The sequence below is a fragment of the Electrophorus electricus genome, chromosome 23 (assembly GCF_041902795.1).
Source record: "Electrophorus electricus isolate QZ-2024a chromosome 23, ASM4190279v1, whole genome shotgun sequence".
Taxonomy (NCBI): domain Eukaryota; kingdom Metazoa; phylum Chordata; class Actinopteri; order Gymnotiformes; family Gymnotidae; genus Electrophorus; species Electrophorus electricus.
Genome location: NC_137519.1, coordinates 14,338,686 through 14,353,977, shown reverse-complemented (window position 1 = coordinate 14,353,977; position 15,292 = coordinate 14,338,686). Strand labels below are relative to the sequence as shown.

Below are 15,292 nucleotides of genomic sequence, written 5' to 3'. Positions count from 1 at the left end.
GTGCAGCAGGACGACGCAGTACTGCACGTTTCTGATGCCGCACGAGACTTGGACACACGTCATTTTAAGCCAAACCAGGCTGTTCCGCTCGCTGTTCCATAACACTTTCTGCGCAGGAGAGCCAGCAGGACATTGCAGATGCCGGTTGCTTTTTAATTACTGTGATTACTGTAAAAAAGCTCCCCACGGGGATTCGTAGGGCTGTAGCCGCTTGCTTTTGTAACTCCCTGTGTTCTTATGAGTCTTTCTGTTAGCTGATGACGCTCAGAGGAGTCGGAGAGCAAATCTCCCACAATGCCACTGGCAGCTCTGACCTGGGCCTCTTGTCGTGGGTGTAGCTGTTATATGACGTTTTCACAGTCAGTGCAATCTGTAAGCTGAGATGGTGATCCATTCCATAAGAAAACAGGTCTGCTAGTCGGGTGGCATTATACAGTTAGTCCAAATGCAGTTCTAATGCTGTCAGAGTTTCTGTAGAAATATGGTGCTAAAGGCGAGTGAACAACCAAAAAAAAAAAAAGCGAGTGATCAAAAGTTTAAAAAAGGTAGTGTGTTTGAGTGCCTGTGTGCTGATCTCTGCTTCCTCATCTCAGACGGACGGCCACAGTGGGAGGTAGAGGCGAAGATTCTTCGTGAGAAGACTCAAGGAGTAAGTTAAATTATATTTATTAATTTTTTTACATTTATTTATTTATTTTATTTATTTACTTATTTCCATGTAGGATCAAATGCTAAAAAAGGGGAAAAAATCTATAATGTTTTGATAAAATTGTTGGGGTTGCATTGATAGGTAAATATTTAGCCACAGTTTTGATGAACTCGACCACATCCATTTAAAATGAATGGCGAGCCAAAATTAAGCCATGCCTGGAGAATGGTCATTAACACACACACACACACACACACACACACACAGAGACACAGTACACGGGGGTCATTAGAAACCGTCCCAGGATGTTTTGCAGCGGACACTTTTCTGTGTGATTGACGGGCATGTTGTGTCGGGTCTGTGTCTAGTCGAGCCTGGTTTTGGAGGTGCCTCCGTACCATAACAAGAACATAACCAGCGCCGTCCAGGTCCAGTTCTACGTATGCAACGGGAAGCGGAAAAGGAGCCAATCGCAACGATTCACCTACCTGTCAGGTACTGTAGCCAGGCAGATTCTAGCCTAGCTAACACTCGCCATATTGTAAATATTGTTACTAGGATGACTACTACTACTACTACTACTACTACTACTACTACTACTACTACTAATAATAATAATAATAATAATAATATTAATAATAATAGTAATACTTCTACTATTACTGCAGTTACTGGTACTACACACACACACACACACACACATATAAAGGTAGTAATAACTGTAGTGTAGCAGTCAAGGTTTCCAGAGATGCAGAACACGTACAGCTGTTGAAGACCTCTGTCCGAGGCTTCCTGTTTTTCCGGACACCTCGTGTACTTCTGTGCAGTTTTCCACACCTGTACATGGTTTACTACAGTACACTGCAGTTAGTGCCTGGGCTTCAGTACCAGGCTGACGGCTGAGGTGTGTAGCCCAAGACTGCTGTAGTCTGCTCCTGCATGTGATTCCATCTTTGCATTTTGCTGAGTGTGGTTTCGTGAAGGAGTTACTCCCGCCAGCAGTCGTGCACCTGCTAACTTGTGCTTAGCGTTTTTAAACAGCTGTAGGACGACTGAGCAGTGGATCTCCACAGATCTGTAAATGGGTGGAGGTGCACATTAGGACCAAGGACCACCCAGTCAAGAATAACTCTGGAAAATGTCCTGACATTTACTCTCATTGCTACTGTAAAATAACTAGTGATCATCTTGTTCTGCGAAGTCGCTGAATTGTTGCCTGTCGTTATGCTGTCAGTGCCACATGACAGAATCGAGCTAAAACTGCTCTAAAACCTCTCTAAAACCGCTCTAAAACCTCTTTAAAACCTCTCTAAAACTGCTCTAAAACCTCTCTAAAACCTCTTTGGGACGATGTTTTCAAGATCCATCCTTATTGCTGATGATACAAGCCAAGTTTGTTGCCTTAGCATCTTTCTCACCTGGCCATCGCATTTGCAACAAACTATTTAACTATATATATTTGTTGTTTTTTTTGACAAATTTGAAGGCAACACTAGACTTAAAGGAGTCTAACTTTGTAGCCAAATAGACCTCTGTTAATGAAACTTAACCCTCTGGAGAAGTCTTAATGCCAGTATGGTTTTATCTTGCATTCATTAAGGTTTTTTGTTTAGTAAATTAATTTTTGTTAATTAAAGATTAAACTAAAGCGTTTGCTATCAGTGCTGATCCTGGAATAGTGTTTGACAGCTGTTCACAGACAATAACAGAGACATCGTAAAGTTGTTTGTGTGTGTCTGTATTGAGTGTGGAAGTGTATAGGTTTGTTATTATTTTCCCAAGGTGAGTCAAACCGAAAAACAGCGTTGGCGTAATTTAATCACGCGTGAGCCTTTTTTTCCCTCACTCTTTCTCTGTTGCACACTATGTTAACCACAGAGACAGAGAGAGACGGAGACAGAGAGAGAGAGAGAGAGAGAGAGAGAGAGGGAGAGAGAGAGAAAGACAGACAGAGAGAGACGGAGACAGAGGGAGACGGAGACACAGAGAGAGAGAGAGAGAGAGAGAGAGAGAGAGGCCCTGCCTCCCGCCCACCCTTGCCGCTCCACAAAGCGCCCACTCAAAAGCAGACTTCCTGTTTTCCACGCTAACCCACCCAGCCTCAGCCAATCAAATGGCAGCATGGGCAGCAGGCACTCTAAGTGCTCCGTAGTGGCTGTGGTTGCCACGGCAGCTGCCCTCTTTGGGTGGGGGTTGCGTGTGTGTGTTTCAGGAAGGGGGGTGGGGGGGTGGGGATTGTCTATCTGGGTAAGGGTGAAAGGGTGTGAGCAGGAGGATTACACCAGTGCAAAACACACACACACGTACACCTCTTCGAGATACAGGATATCAGGCCTGCGCTGCAGTGGAGGGGTGGTGAACTGGATTCATGCTCCTATTTGGAGCTTGGCTAGAGGGCAGAGAGCAGGCGCCATATGCTCTCTGAGATGGACCAAAATATCCCCCACGTGGACCAGGGAAACGGCAGATCGGGAAATGGGTTACTGATCACTATGTGGTATCTGCTTTTTATATATATATATATATATATATATATATATATATATATATATATATATATATATATATACACACACACACACACACACACATCACACACACACACATCACACACACACACATGCATACATTATATTTATATATATATATATATATATATAAAGAGGTTCTAAGAGGTGAGTCCAGTTTACATTCAAAACAGTATATGTTTAAACCATAACATTCATCCCATGGGGCTCCAAAGGTCAGAGTGCATATTCTTTTTTTCCTTGTGCTTCCTCACCTAATTGATGTCATAGCAACAACTGCCAATGTAAACAGATGCATCATTAATGCAGCGTCTGAAGGTGTTCAGTGAAACAAAGCGTTCTACGTCTTTTCTTTTACACACATGCGTGCACACACTCATTTTTATATAGATATATATAAATAGAGCGATGCAGAGAGATTCAAAATTCACCTGAAATCACATTCTAAAATAGGGGAATTTATATAAGAAGTGAGGGACATGAATCACTTTATCTGATCAGATATTCTTTTTCTTGTTCTCTCCATCTCTCATTCTCTGCTACCCTTCTCTCTCTCTCTCTCTCTCTCTCTCTCTCTCTCTCTCTCTCTCTCTCTCTCTCTCTCTCTCTCTCTCTCTCTCTCTCTCTCTCTCTCTCCAGTTCTGGTTAAGCAGGAGCACAGAGATGACTTAGACCCCCCTGCCGTGACGCCAATGCCCATGCCCCTGGCACATGCTGCCAGCCTAGTCCGTTCTCAGCCTCTACCTTCCCCGGAGCACTCCCACCCACAGGACGGCCTTCTGTCCAGCTCCCCGCACACCCCGGCCCCCGGCCTGCACTCACTCCAGGGCCCCTGCGGTCCCGTCGGGGCCCCCACCTTTTCCCACCTGACTCACCTGCAGGCTCAAGGACTCCACCCACCTCCAGAATGCCAGATGCCCTTCCACCCAGGTCCCACACCCACCTCCCTCCCATCCTATCCCCCTCTCCAGCATAGCCTGCCCTTCAACGGTCAGCCGAGCCTCCCCATGCCCACCGGCCCTCCGCAGCCCTACGACCGTGCATCCTACCAATCCGACCCGGCCGGGTGTCACTCCCTGGGGATGAGCATGGTGTACGGTGCCCCTGTATCGGCGCCCGCCTCCGGAGCACCCGTTACGGCGCCTGCCTCAAACAGCGGCCAGCTGGTGGCTCGCTCCTCCCTGCACCTCCACTCCCTGGGCTACCCCTGCCCTGCCCCGGGTCTCGTCCCCTCACCTGCCCACGCCCTGGGGCAACCGGGGACACAGCTCCAGCGCTCACTGGGCTACCACCCGGTCGGGCAGCGCTCTGCCTCCTGCCCGGCACCGTCCAGTGGCCCAGCCCGCGTGGTGGCTTCGCCCCACTCGGGACCGTCCTCGCCGCAGCTCCACTCGCTGCCCTACCGCTCTCCCACATCACCGTCTCCCACCAGCAGCCCTCTGGGACCTCTGTCCCATTCGGGCCAGCCTTCGCCCCAGGCTAGCAGCCCTGTTCTGGCCGGGCTGCCTGTGGCAGCGCCCCTGGTGCTCCCTCTGGCCCAGCCAGCTCCTTTCCCTGCCGAGGGGGAGAGCCTGAACATTAAACAGGAGCCAGAGGACCGAGAGCTCACCTTCCGGTCCATTGGCCTGCAGGACATTACATTAGATGATGGTGAGTTTTGCTACATTGCTACATGCCCTCTCTCTCTCTCTCTCTCTCTCTCACTCAATATTACATGCAGACTGTAATTTACTCCTTCCAGTTTTTCTGCTTTCTCTGTATCTGATTGAAAAATTGATACCGTTTCATCATAGGAACATTTTATGTACCAGTGCTTGAATGATGCCATTAGTTGGTAATTAGCTCCAGTAAAATGACACTTGTTTGTAGCCCCACTGATGAATACACACACACACATATTAATCTTGCTAGCGCTCACTCTGGCACCGAAGGAAATTGCACAGTATATTTGTTGGTATATGATTGACAGTCTTGTTAATGAAATCTGTGTGTGTGTGTGTGTGTTCATGTTTGGTTTATTTGTCACATACATAGTCATACACAGTTAACTCGCAGTGAAATGGTTGAGAGTGCTCTGCCCAAACTGAAGAAAAAGAAAAACAGGGGTGCATAGAGAAATATATATTCTATATATATACAAAAATATATTAACAATGTATGTGCAGTGTGTGTGTGTGTGTCTGTGTCAGTGTGTGTGTGGGTTTGTGGACCATCTTGTGAATAAATTCCAAATGCAGTGAACTGATAGCCGGTAACAAGCTCGCTCATTCACTCTAATCCTCACTAACTCCATCGGCCGACTTCCTTAAGAAGGACAGCGAGACAGGAAGGGGATTTTTTTAAAAGCTGTAATACCACTTCCATAGTCATCTTACCTCTTACTGGGAGTGTGTGTGTGTGTGTGCATGTGTTTTTGTTTGTTTGCTGATCAAGGCTGCTCCCTCCTGCAACTTCCAAATGTGTTTGCTTGTGTGGAAAGGCTTTCTTCACAAACATGTGAATGGAAAGTGAAAAGTGTTCAAGTGCATTAGATTTGCATCCAGCGTCCACTGGTGTGGCACCGGCTCTATAATGAACACACAAAATGTGGCAGAGACGGAAGTGCATTCTGATTTTAAGATGTTTCTGGAGGCACTCCGTGGCCTTTAAACCCCACCCCAAAATACATGCCCACACACACACACACACACACACACACACACACACAGAGTGTGGGTTATTAATAGTAGTGTGTAGATGTCTTTCTTTGTGCTGCTGTTTCTACTGCTTTGTGATGGGTGACATCTGTGACATTGAAAGCAGGTCAGAACTGGTCTGAAAATAGACTATGGCTTCAATCAGAGAGATGAATTCACACCATCAGGCTCGCTCTGGTGTGTGTGTGTGTGTGTGTGTGTCTCTCTCTCTCTCTCTCTCTCTGTCTGCCCTTCCTCTTTTTCATGAATCACTGTTTTTACGGTTGCTGAAAGGCAAGTGCTGATACATTTCTGAGTTTCACTAGTAGGCTGGTGTCAGTCAGTCAGGCTCCTGGTCGTGTTCTTAATCAGCTTTTCCCCCTGCTTAAATTAAACTAAACCTGATTTTTGCTTCTGTTTTATGAATCACCATTCACTAGAATGTCTTCGTTTTGATGTTGTATATAACTTTGTAAATGACATCAATGGTAAATGAGGTATATCTTAAAATATAACTTGTTTACTACTGCATTAGCTGTCTTACAGTTTAATCGGATCACTTTATCCATCATGTATTAGGTTAATATGAAAAAAACAAACAAACCAACAAGCGTTTACTAAAACCCAGTGAGCTGTACAGCCAGAGCAGGACGTGATGGTTTTGGTTTGTTTTTGGAAAGTTGACATTTTCTTGGTTTTGTGCAGGCTAGGAGTGTAGCACAGATGTAAGTGGTAAGTGTGCTGTGCTGAGGAAACATGTGGTGATAATCTGGTCCCTGCTGCGAAGTGGCACTGGCCTGTGCCAGCCCAAGCCAGTACAAGCTGCCGGGGGGCAGTTTTGGCTCCGAGTCACCTCCTGTACAGTAAGATTGGGTGTGTGTCTGTGTGTGTGTCTGTGTGTGCATTTTGAGTGTCTGGGAGCATGTTCATGTGCTTCCATGTATGTATGTGTATTTGCGCATGTCTGCCTCTGTGTGTGTCTCAGTTGGACTGTGTGTGTGTGTGTGTGTGTGTGTGTGTGTGTGTGTGTGTGTGTGTGTGTGTGTGTGTGCGTGTGTGTAAGATGGCAGATGGCTCAGGTGATGTTAGAGAGGTGGAGATGGAGACCAATGTTCAGACAAATGGAACAAAAGTAGCTAAACACACACAGTTCCCATGCTCCTCAAATCTGTTTAAGGAAATTCATGTCACCTTACCAAATTACCATGTTTGCAATTATCATACAAAGGTTACTTCACTTGTAATTCATCTTTTCCCTTTGTGTATTCATCTCATTGTGATTGTGTGTGTGTGATTGTGTGTGATTGTGTGTGATTGTGTGTGATTGTGTGTGTGTGTGTGTGTGTGTGTGTGTAATGGGCATAAGGCATAAGTGTGAGTGCCATATTTCCTCTGATGGTGTTGGATGAGGCATTGAACAGAAGGAGCAGCGTATGCTATGTCCTCTCCTCTCCTCCCCTCTCCTCTCCTCTTTTCTTCTCCTTTCTGCTGTTTTCTTTTCTTTTTCTTTCTTTCTGTCATCCAAATGTCAGTCTGTCTCTCTCCAGCACCACCCACACAGACCATGCTGGTCTATGTGTTTAATTAACCACTTTTCCCATGTCTCTCTGAAAGAAAGCAGATATCTGGGTGTCTGAGAGATAAACAATAAACTTATTCATAGATGTGTTACAGAGGGCAGGAGAGAGGATGGTGAGGGTGTGTGTGGGGATGCTGATTTATTTGCTGTTCAGTTTGAGTGCAGGTGCTTCCTCAGCGTGAGCTGATCTGGGATAATAATAGCCAAAGCCTTCTGTCTTTTGGTTATATATTACTACTGTATGCACTCTCACACACTCACGTACACATACACACTCGTAGAGTTCAATTACTGCATGGACATCAGGCCAGATAATACATTGCATATTACTTGTTATCAGAAGAAGCTCAACAGTATAGACAACCCAGACAAAGAACTGCATCATAGCTACTACAGAACATTGGCTAGAATTCAGCCATATTTTACAAATATGTCCTGTAACAAGTCACACAAAAGTCCACACCCATCACTTTCAGATGCTTTAATGAACACCAGCTGTACACGGTATCCTGATCAGTGATCAGTGGGGCTTAACGTCGCTGCAACAGTAGTATGTGGCTGAAGACCTTCAACGCTGGTCCATCTCCAAGGTGAATGCACGGTTGGCAAGGTTGCAGCGTTCATACCATAATAAGGCAAAAATGGCAAAATGCAATACACATTAGATAAGGGCATCTAATTAAAATAGTTCATTCTTAAAAATCCAACAGTATTTGTAGCAGAAATTCATGTAGTGTTCATAGTTACTCATTATGGAAAAATTAGTATTAATTAATAATAAAAACATTTAATAATGATATTAATGATGATATTATTATTATTATTGTTATTATCATCATCATCATCATTGTTGATGATGATGATAATAATAATAGTGTTTCACCAAGAAGCAAAGTGCACAATAAGGCTTTTCAGTGTTTGGTTTTTTATTTGCTTTTAGATGTATTATATAATAACACAATGCAGGCAACCAGTGTTGATACTTTGCTGATATTTCTGCTAATTTGTGAATTCTGGAATTGAGCTCTGGGTGGGTTCCGAGTGTTTGTTTAAAATGTTTATAACCAGCTAGGCTGAATGTCAGCGCAGCTGACCTCTGACCCTCTCACACGGTCAGATGGACCAGAATAGCCGCACGCTGGGGTCCACCTGTTCACCCTTCCTGACTGAGCCCTGTGTTGGCTCTTTAAGGTCAGGTGTTGCGATCTCATTATGTGTTCCGCGACTCAAGCAGAAGAGTTTAAAGTTGGTGTAAAAATTGTGGCCTTTACTTTTTTCCTAGCTGGGTTTTTCCTGGCCTTCGGTGTTGATGTGAATTAGATTTGTTTGCATTGTCTTTATGAAGGACAAAAGGAAGGTTATGGGTTTGTTTAAATCTGTGGAAGTATACGTAAAAGCATAGAATCATCTGTAAATTAACGAAGCTGGTAAATTGTGATTGCAGCATCGTGTGATTTGTCTGGACGCTCCACTGCCCAGATGCTCTGACCAGTGAACTCAGAGTGACATGTTCATTTGCGCAGTTTAATTATGGACCCTTTCCACGCTTGCAGACCTGAACACCAAGATCGTGTGAAAACAGTCGTTGTTTGCGAGTTCTGTTGCACTGAACAATGTGGCACGGCTTAATAAACTACTAACCGGTATGCTCTGGAATCGAAATTAGTTTCTCATTATTCACAGATTCTTTACTGAGTAATTGAGTGACTATATTGCATATAAATGCAGCTTTCCTTGCGTTATTGTTTTGACTAGTTGAGCGCTATGGATCACTCAAACATGGAGTGTTTTGGGTCCATTTCTGGCTCAAGATGTTTGTCTGATTTAGTTGCAAAGCCCCTGATGGACACAGCTCACCAATGAGCAGATATGTAGGCCGTACAAAGTGAGACAAACACTGAATCACTTTCCAGACCTTCAGATGGGGAATCCACTTCGGTTGAATCACCTACCAAACTAAAGCGCTAACACACGGCTTTTAAAGTCGTCCTGCACCCACGAGAGACCCAATTTTAAGGTTGTCTGTCTCGCTGCTTGCCAATGTCATCATCCCTGTGTCTCTGAGGCTCAATGGTGTAAAATTATTTCCCAAAAAAGTAAGAAAAGACAGACATTGTTCACTCTCGCGTGCAATACTGGCCTTAATTCCACTGGCACAAAGGTCACCACATTCCTAGCTTTGTAGTTCTCACATAATGTGACCGTCTCTTTCCTTAGGATTTTGTGTGTGTGTGTGTGTGAGTGTTTGTGTTTGCTGGCCCCTAGTGTGAGCTGCACTCGTCCTGAGCCACTCTCAGTGGAAACGTCCTCTTTAACCCTCCAGTGAAGTCAGCCTTGGCTGGCACATTTTTCCACATGGCTTCTTCATGCACAGAAAAATAACTTGATAATGACAGTAATGTTTTCCTGTACATTAAGCCTTTCATTCATTTAGTACATATTTTTAAAAATATTTTGTTAATTTGTTGCAGTAGGTAGAAGTACAGAGTACTGACTTCTTGATAGAACCTCATTGTTTCTTTTTCCTCAGTATTGGACATACAATATTAAATTGTATGTTCCCTTTCTGTAACTAGGGCAGCTCAGTGGTTAAGGTACTTGACTTGTAATCAGAAGGTTGCTGATTCAAGCCCCACCACTGCCAAGTTGCCACTGTTGGGCCCCTGAGCAAGACCCTTAACCCTCAATTACTTGAGTTGTACTCAGTCATAATTGTAAGTCGCTTTGGATAAAAGCCGTTAAAGTAACTTAACCAGACAGGCGTGGGCAATGTACAGCAGTAAAGTAGCCATCTGATTGGTCACTTGAATTGTCACTCAGTGTTGCTGTGTCTTCATTGGTGCTGATTAGAATTAAGACTAGCTGGATCATTAACTAATCACTCGGTAGAAATTAAAAACAGGGAGACGCACGTTTGTACGGTGTGTTCGGTATTACTGTTTATATGCAAAATGGGGGTGTCCCCATTCTCCTCTACAGAGGATCCCCTTTTTCTGAGAGTGCCCTCTGTATTCTAGATGAATCATGCTCTCTCATGTGGGGAAAGAAGAATGCTGAAATGCTTTCTGAAATCTTTCAACATGGTAGAAGAGTCACGTCTTCCCGTATCGAGCGCAGTCATTCGGACCTTAGACGACCTGCACGTCTACAGCGTATTTTAGCAGAATTTCCACAATAATGTTCTGCCAACTACTAAACTGCTTTTGGCATTCTAGAAACACACTAGTTAGAGCACCTGACAAACGTCCGCTTGGTGACACACTTGAGGTGGAAAATGAAGGTTTATTATTTTTGATTGGTTGGTTTTTTAAAGCCACACATATAATCTTTTATAAATCAGACATCTAATCATCTGTGGCAACGAACTCTAAAACATTCATAGATTTATTTTTACATTAAAAAAAAAAATGTAAATAGAATGATGCAAGAATAGTGTTTTTACATGGGGAGTTTCCGAGGCTTTACGGTACGTTTCTGAAGCATTAAGACAGCTTTAACACAGCTTTTCTATGCCATATACTATATTGTGATTTATGTTGTGATGTACGCAATTAATTAATTCCAGAAATGTTGGGTGCTGAAGTGAAGGTGAAATGTTTTGAATGATCTCACAAGTCTGTATGGACTAAGCACTATTAAAACTGGCTAAACATTTATAAATAAATAATTAAATGGAATAAATCAAACCCTCATGGTGTAGGATATGGTGAAGGGATTTGTGCTTGCTGGTGACTACTTACAAGTGAGTACAGTAAAATAAATGATGGGGTGGCTGGTCTGACTTATCAAATTGTGTGTTTGTGTGCACGCGCATGTGTGCATGTATTTAGATGAATGGAAAAACTGAGAAAACACAAATGTGTTTTCATGTTTATGTGGAAAGTCATGTTTGTTGCATTGTTGTCAAAAAGACTGAGCCATATTTCCTCCACATTTCCACATATAACCAAGTTCCATCTGTAGAACTTAGAAACAGCAGCACAATACCATAGGCTCTAATTAAACACTTAAAGAACACCTGTGCAGTTTGGATGTGCATTATTTAATACATAACAATTTTATTCTGATGTACTGAATTAAAACTTTGTCCATACATATACTGTTCTGAAAATACAGTATTTGTAATGCAAAATATTCAAATACATGCACAAAGATTTAAAAACAAATGACACAGCTTTTTTAATCGTTGTTTTAACTGCATTATTAGCACCATGTGATGATGCATATAATCGTAATTGCAGCCCAACAGTCGTGACCAATGGCCCACATCCAGGTTCCTTTGAAACAGCAGTGTAATTAAAGTGCAGAGAAGTGCAGTGTCCTGGTGGATGTTGCATTCTGTATTCTGCCTGTGAGTTTTACACACAGGTGCACGTGAACGCAACATGCTGCTTCTCTTTTCTTCAGCTCTCTGTAGTTCTGAGATCCTGCTTGTCTTTGGTCTCCTGCTGCTCCCTCTCGCTCCTCCTGCTGCTCCGAAAGTGCTGAGCTGGCTTTGCTCTGGTATTGAGGTGTGTGTGTGTGTGTGTGTGTGTGTGTGTGTGTACGTACGTGTACACATCTTGCCGAGCGGGTTTGTGCACACAGCAGAAGCGAAGGTAACGGCCCTCGGTAGGCCTGTACGTGTGAAGAGCGCAGATACCAGAGGAAGAGAAGCACGCCTACGCCAACTGCACGATGGAAGCTAGCAGCTGGGCATTTGAACAATCTCGCTGAACACTTTAAGAAACACACACACACACACACACACATACACACACACACACGCACGGACACAAAAGTAAACAAAACATATTGCATTGTTACCATTAATACCAGGCCACAAAAAAACTGATAAGTGTGCACAGACTGATACCACAAAGATCTGATGCCACTAAACCAACATATGAAACCATGGCAATCTCAAAACTGCATAAAGAGTTTCTGTAAATGCGTAACAACCCTGGACTAACAGGAGAGTTAGCACAACATGAACAGCATTTAACGTGGTTAAGCAGGACACTTCTAGCTCAAAGTCAGTATCTTAGTACACAGGGACTGTATGCAGGTACCACAAAAGAAACTTCACAGAATAACATTATACAACACATCAGCAATAAATTAGTCCACAAATGACTTTCATTCACATACTCTCTTCTAATGCACAGCATCATGGGATGATGAGGATCACACAAGGGAAAGTAAGCTGTGAATAATCTTTTGGCAGAATAGTTATTGTTAACAGACTGACACCGCTGAAATTCTGATGAGTCATGGACTGTACCTTCCTTTATGGTCCCTTCTTTTCTCTTATTGCGTCATTTTAAACAAGTAAACCCTACTCTGTAGGGTTTAGGGCCTTGCGGGTGAGTCGTGCACCAGGAGTGCAACTGCTGCAGCTCAACAGAGAAACGTGTCAAGGCATCTGTGAGGCGAAGTCCTCTCCGTAATGCTGTAGTTTAGAGTGGCGAGAATGCAGGACGTTCAAATGGCACGTGCGTGTGTGTGTGGAATGCAGGTTTTGTTCAGGTACAGGCAGTGGGTGTGGGTGTGTCTAGTAGACTTCAGAAATACAATTTGTCCTCAAAACTGCAGGGGTTATTGTTGTCTTGAGTAGACCTTGTTTTGGCCCTGGTCATCGTGGAAGTCAACCTTGGTAGCGATTCTTAACTTGCCACCTCTTTATCGAGGTAGTTTCTCCCCAAAACAGCATCACTTCTCTCTTTTGCTTTCTTTTCTTGTCTTTACCCCCCACCATTACCACAGATTGATTCCTCCTCTCCTCTCTGTCTGTATTCTGTATATAGTAAATGCAAGAGCAGTGTTTCTTGACTGTGCGGCTGCAGTTTTGCGGAGACCCCAGCTGAGATGGCCACTGTGTCCACATGCCAGAGAGACGCGTGACCACGTTAGCTTGGCCAGCAGCGCATGTGGAGACGACGGCCACAGCCAATAGGATGTTTGTAGAAAAGCGGCTTCAGTTTCGCAGCGATAGTCAAGGGTCCAGTAAATATTTCTGCCAAAAAATTGACCCCATATTGGGCTCCACACTGACTTATTTATTTAATATCTGTCTTCCAGTCTGCTAGAGTAATTACTCCATGTGCTCGAGTGCTTCATAGGATAAGGAACATATGTTCTAACAGTGAATTTTAAATTTTTTATTTTTTTTAATGTAGGTCTACTGCAGCGCAAAGCCAAGGCAACAGCAGTGGCATTCAAGGCCCATAAAACGTATGATGAATTGATGGGGATGTGTTGGGTTTGAACTGGGCTGTTAGAAGAGAGGAAGGATGGTTTTCAAAGAAGAGGAAGGTGCTGTGGCCAAAGCTAATGTGGCAACTGTAATCTAAAACCGGAGTGTGATGCCTTCTCGCTTGCTGTCTCATGCAGACACACGCACACGTGTACACCCTGCCTCAGACCACTCACAGATATACTGCTGTAACCACTGAATGGAATAGTTCAGCTTGGCTTTTTTTGCTGTATGTGCGTCACATGCCAAAGGCTTTGGTTTGTTTAGGTTTTTCTTTTCTTCCTCTCTCTCTCTCTCTCTCTCTCTCTCTCACTGTTGTCTTTCCATTGGCTCTTAAGAGCTGTGGTATTACTCTACAGTACTAGAACAAATGACTGAAGTTCAGCGTGGCTCAACACTGCCCTCTGGTGGCACCAAGGCATTAGATTCTGACCACTTTTTGTCTCCAACCAGAGAGAAGCCCAGGGGAAGCCTTGCGCTGGTTGTCTCTCCAGCTGTGGGATGCAGTTGTGTCTAAACTCTCACCTTCCCTTCTGTGCCTTTCACAGTGAATGAGATCATCGGCAGAGATATGTCACAGGCCCCGGGGGCTCGTGGGCCTTCAAGCGCACATGGTCAGTCCTAGTCCGACGTCTGCTGCTTCTCATACAGGCAGTGGAGCACTGCTGGAGACCTGGGGAGCTTCCATCCGCACGTCCTGCCAGACCGGACCGGACCGTAGGCCTGCAGACATCCAGCCAAGCCCCCACTCCACACCAGGACCCAGAAGGCATCACGCAGAAAACGGTCAGCCACTTGTGACGGGGTTGGAAGAAGACTTTGAGGAAGAGAGACAGAGAGAAAGAGAGAGAGAAAAGAGATTTCACACGACTACAAACAAAGCCACAGGATAATATCGCTTTGTGGGTGTTATTGTACTGCTCCGATTTGCGTACATTGAATAAGTAAAAGATTCTTGCTCTCTCGACTTGCTGTTCTAGGAGTTGTTCTCAGGCTGTTTTCTTCAAATGGTGAAGATGTTTTGGATCTCAGCCATCTTAGGGCAAGACCAAGCAGTGCAGTGCTTGAACCTTGAGTAAGTGTGTGCGATACAGACCCTCAGCTGGACAGGTCAGAGTGGCAGACGCGTGTGGGCACTGTTCTGGGGTCGAGCCAAACAAAACGAAATGGGATTCGAGAGCAAGTGATGCACCAGCCTAGACGCTTCTTTAAATAAGAGTGGTTTCAGTGGCGCCCTCTGGAGGAGAAGCGGGAGTGCTGCTGATGTGTTAATAATATGCAACATTCCACACACTTCGTGTCCTTTTTGAGTTGTAGATAAACTGTTGAATGATCACCCTTTCTCCTCTTCAGGTTGAACAAATGCCTTATAAACCTAGCAGCTTGGATTGACTGAAAAATGCTTTTAGCACAGATATTATTTTGGTGTGAAGTTGAATTTTGTGCCGAGGACACAACGTCTGAATCAAATCTGTGTGTTTTACATGTAGAGTTAGCCGTTCTAGATATTCTGTAAGCGATATGGTGTGTCAGCGCAAGGTGTACAAACCAAGTCAAATGCTTTCCGAAGAGTTGGTGTGTACTTCTGAAGAGATGCACATAGATGATGGACTAGGAACATGAACG

At 44.2% G+C, this 15,292-nt stretch overlaps 1 protein-coding gene across 2 annotated transcripts in view; it reads left to right on the top strand.

Moving 5' to 3' along the window:
- Window positions 1-14,854, top strand: part of nfatc3a (nuclear factor of activated T cells 3a) — a 54,540-nt gene extending 39,686 nt beyond the window's left edge. For both annotated transcript variants that reach the window (XM_027025948.3, XM_081706070.1), the window contains exons 7-10: window positions 594-649; window positions 1,018-1,144; window positions 3,817-4,827; window positions 14,215-14,854. In XM_027025948.3, coding sequence (XP_026881749.3) covers window positions 594-649; window positions 1,018-1,144; window positions 3,817-4,827; window positions 14,215-14,291 — 1,271 coding nt within the window. In that variant the 3' untranslated portion in view covers window positions 14,292-14,854. The remainder of the gene's footprint in view (window positions 1-593; window positions 650-1,017; window positions 1,145-3,816; window positions 4,828-14,214) is intronic.
- Window positions 14,855-15,292: the final 438 nt, after the last annotated feature.